Genomic DNA, 4,375 nt, shown 5'->3' on the forward strand with positions numbered 1-4,375 from the left:
CTTAGACACGTCTATTTATTTTAATAAAATTTAGTGTCAACAATTGAACAATACGTTAGATATAATGTTTTTTTTGTAGGTTTAGATCATTTAACAAAATTAGCTATTGAAAGTTTAAAAGTGTAAGTTTTTTATTTGTATAAAATAGTCAGTAAAAATAGTTGTAAGTTTTGAAAAGATGTAAAATTACATATAATTTAAAAGATAAAACCTCATAAAAACTAAAAGTCACTTCAAATAGCTATTGGGCTATAGTTTTTTGTTTAAAATAAAAGTTTTAATCTCATAAATTTGAATGAAATTTTTTCTTAATGCAAGCTTTTTTATTTGATAAAAATGCTAAAAATTACTTGAAATCCCTTTTTGGATCACAATGTATATTTCTTGTAAGCAAATTAAAGCTTACACATGATTATAATTATTTGTTGTTTTGGTTTGATTTATTTTTGAAACGACAACTAACATATTCCTAAATACATCATATGTTTTATAGTGAGACGTAAACTCATGATACTTTATTTGAATTGGCCACTCTTTACTGTTAGATAAAAACCCTAGATAAAAACCCTTTTGGTTTTGGTTTGATAGAGTGATTGAAACTTAACATATTCAAACGCCCTGATCTAAATTAACAATAGCAACATGCCAATGGTGGGTTAATACAAAAAATTTCTTTCCACATGTTATTTAAAATTTTAGAGTATTGAAACATTAATTTCTTTTTCTTTTGTTATCCTAATTTAAAAAATCATTACAATGTATGGATTTAGTGTTTTATGTGTCAACAATAATTTTGTTCCCACACAAAACATAAGATGTATAAAATAATTGTAAATACTCAAATTATCTTGCTTTTATTAGAAAAAAGTTGTTAAAAACGTCATTATAATTTCCTATTTCTGTTATATACATGCGAAAAAAACATTTAATAATTATATATTTGACTAAATTATGTAACATACTCAATAGTTGAAAAGGAAAACTGTAATAAAATCCTTACATATTGGTTTTATAATCGATTTAGTCATTATAATTTTTTTTATTTAATTAAGTATCAAATACCGGTTATCGTATTCAATTTAACCATTTGATCCGGTCAGCAGGTTATCCAACTTTCAAAAATTATATTTTTGGCTTAGATTTCAAAATTTATTACAAATTTGGTCCCAAATTTACACGTTTAGCCTAGATTTTAAATTTTGTTATAAATTTTGTCCAAATTTTACCAATTTTACCCAAATTTCAGGAATTTATTATGATTTCATCCTAACTTGAATTTTTTTACAAATATTTTTTCTCAAGAATTTGTTTATAATATGTTTATTCTTTATAAACTCATATTTATACAAAAAAACATATTTTCACATAAAAATCTTATAGGAAATATCTACTTATAAAAATAGGTTTGGATTATTTGTGTGATTTCTCTTAAAAATAAATTAAGAAATTAAAAGTAACCCTAAATTATACTATTAGATTATAGTTTGTCAATCTCATGTGTAAATTCTTGGACATGTGCCATGAATGGATATGTTTTAGTTAGATAATATATTTATTAAAAAGTTATAAAAGATATATAACAGTTATGATTTGAACTTTTTTCTTAAATATATATATATATATATATATATATATATATATATATATATATATATATATATTAAACTTTCATATATAATGTAATTTTAGTCTTAAGGTTGTTGATCAATGGTAAAACAAATTTAGATTGGTTGGTAGTATTAGTTATATTATTAAAAAAGTTATTTTATATAAGATTAGATTATGACTAAATGCTAACAAACATATTTATCTAACTCCGTGGTGTAAATATGGTAATTGAGGTTTAACAAATTTTATTTAAAAAAATTATATAGAAAATATAAGATTTTTATGTGAAAATATGGTTTTTTTTTTTTTTTTTTTTTTTTTTTTTTTTTTTTTGTATAAATATGAGTTTATAAAGAAAAAACATATTCAAAACAAATCCGCTAACTAGATCAAAAAGTTAAATTGAATATGATTGCCGGTATTTGGGATTTAATTGAATAAAAAAAAATATATTGACTAAATTGATTATTAGACCAATATGTAAGTATTTTATTACGGTTTTCTTTAAAATTAAACTTTATTTATTTATTTATGTTATACAAAGGAATGTAATTATAGTTGAGCAAATTAAACTAATACTATAACATGTTGGAAGGATGTTACATAATCATTTCTAGAAACTTGATTTTGCAACTCCAAAATTCATTTGAATAAAGTAATTAATAATAAAGTTACCTAAAATTTGCTAAGTATAACAATTTCAATAACATATTGTAATAATTTGCACGTCATTTTTCAGCAACAAAGCCAATGATGATTTACGCTTGCAAATATGATCCAACAACAATGCTAAACATAATCTACTTGTACCTATTCTTGCTTGCTGATGCTGCCATGCACCTAACCTAGTGACATACATACAAGTGTGAAATTATACAGAATCGATGTCCATGTGTCCCGATATTAATCTTCAACGACATATTGGAGTTGACTCAATAAACATATAAATAATTGTTTCATCACTATGTGCAAACAAGTAATCTGTTGACTTCCTTCTTGATGACGTTCGCATCACCATTTTCTTAGAAAAGAAAAATACATGCTAATCACTACTTTGAACAACATCATCTTTGGAACAAATCATGCCATCCACCTTCTTACTTCTTCCATGATGTACATATATATATGTACATGCATCGGTTATCCTTACTTTGTAACCAGATCTTTCCGAGAATTTAGTGTTATTGTGCCAATGTCGACCGAGATGGTTAAAGATGGCGTACAAAAAGAGAGACAGATTTCAATAGATCCGATTTCTATGAAAGAAATTATTGAATATCCAAGTTCGGGTTTACCAAATCCTCAAATCACCAAAAAACAAGTGCATTCGATGCCGAAAAAGAACAAGTTTCTTAGCACAAGTCTCCCGAATTCAGCTTCTTCATCACCTCGTGGGGTTCAACCAAGTACAAAAGGCAAGGACCATGATCAAGCTCTGGAAAGAGCTTCAACCAAGGCCACTTCTTTATCCCATCAACACTCTTTAGCTCTTTCTCGTCTTGTTTGGCTTCAAGAAAACCACTTGCAAAGAAGCAAGTCTTGTGGTGGAGGGAGACCATCTTTACAATACGATGAGTTTGACCTTACTAACATCAAAACTAGCACCATGAGTGTTAGTGCTGATAGTACGCCCAGAGGTCAAACAACACAAGATGGCGACTACACAAGAATCATAGAGGCAAAGAAACGTAACGAGGAGGATTTCAAATGCGGAGCTCTTTGCTTGTTCTTGCCAGGTTTCGGTAAGGGTAAACCGGTCATGAGAAGTAGAAGAGAGGATCGAGAAGAAACTAGACACGTGATATCCCAAAGGGTGTCTCTTGAAAAATTCGAATGTGGATCATGGAGGTCATCAGGGTTTTTTAATGATGATGGAGGGAGTGGTTTTTCCTCAAACCTTTACTTTGATTTGCCTCTAGAGCTGATACAAACGAGCAATGACGCTACTTTGCCGGTGAGTTCGGCCTTTTTGTTTGATAAGGATGTGAAAGGAGTTCTTAAGACGAAAGGTGGTGGAGAAAGGAAGTCAAATGATTCCCGTCGTCACGTACGCTTTTCAACATCTTCGCCTTCGGCGTCACCATCTTCGTGCATCACACCTCGTATGCGCAAGGCTCGGGAGGACTTCAATTCATTTTTAGAAGCTCAGAATGCTTAAAACTAAATAATATATGGTATTAATATAATATTAAGATTTATTTAAGAGTGCTTCTTGGTGAATACATATGCTTTACTTATTGAAATTTGGAAGGTGTAATAACATATACGTGATAAAATTGAGTTTTTTGTGTTTTTGGTAGAGTTTATTGAAAAAAACCTTTGTAAAACTTCCTTTTGGAAATATAAAGATGTTTGAATGCGAATTGCATTACGAAGAAATGGAAAGGTTTCGTGTATAATTTTCAATTTTAATACTTTGAATTTACACTTTTAATCTCAAAGTTTTATCGTTTTTTCTGCCTCTTACTTTTATGAAATATTTTTCTTTTTATCCTAGTTATATATCATAAATATATACAAAAACCAATTCTTCATATGTGAGCTATTGTAGCTAAAATATACATTTTTTTCATGCAGAATGTACAAGTATTTAATGCGGGAACTTCAAGTTTAATCCCTCAAACTTTATATAATATGCCACTTGCAACTCTTACTTTGTATAATATGTTACTTGTGGCTCTTCTATTTTGTAAAATGATATTTTTCATTCTTTTACTTTTTAAAATATCACATTCACCCTATTCACCTTCAATTTTGTAAAATATTA

General features: G+C 28.0%; 1 protein-coding gene across 1 annotated transcript; it reads left to right on the top strand.

Moving 5' to 3' along the window:
• The first annotated feature begins 2,771 nt into the window (after window positions 1-2,771).
• Window positions 2,772-4,022, top strand: LOC145017681 (uncharacterized). Its single transcript, XM_078975672.1, has one exon. It carries the CDS (start codon window positions 2,801-2,803, stop codon window positions 3,764-3,766), a length of 966 nt encoding a protein of 321 aa, XP_078831798.1. The 5' UTR covers window positions 2,772-2,800; the 3' UTR covers window positions 3,767-4,022.
• The last annotated feature ends 353 nt before the right edge of the window (window positions 4,023-4,375 follow it).

The sequence above is a fragment of the Lactuca saligna genome, chromosome 9 (assembly GCF_052625555.1).
Source record: "Lactuca saligna cultivar CGN05327 chromosome 9, ASM5262555v1, whole genome shotgun sequence".
In the NCBI taxonomy this organism is placed as follows: domain Eukaryota; kingdom Viridiplantae; phylum Streptophyta; class Magnoliopsida; order Asterales; family Asteraceae; genus Lactuca; species Lactuca saligna.

Bases quoted from the DNA above. Each gene is read 5' to 3' on its own strand.
- LOC145017681 (XM_078975672.1), top strand. From the start codon at position 2,801: ATGTCGACCGAGATGGTTAAAGATGGCGTACAAAAAGAGAGACAGATT.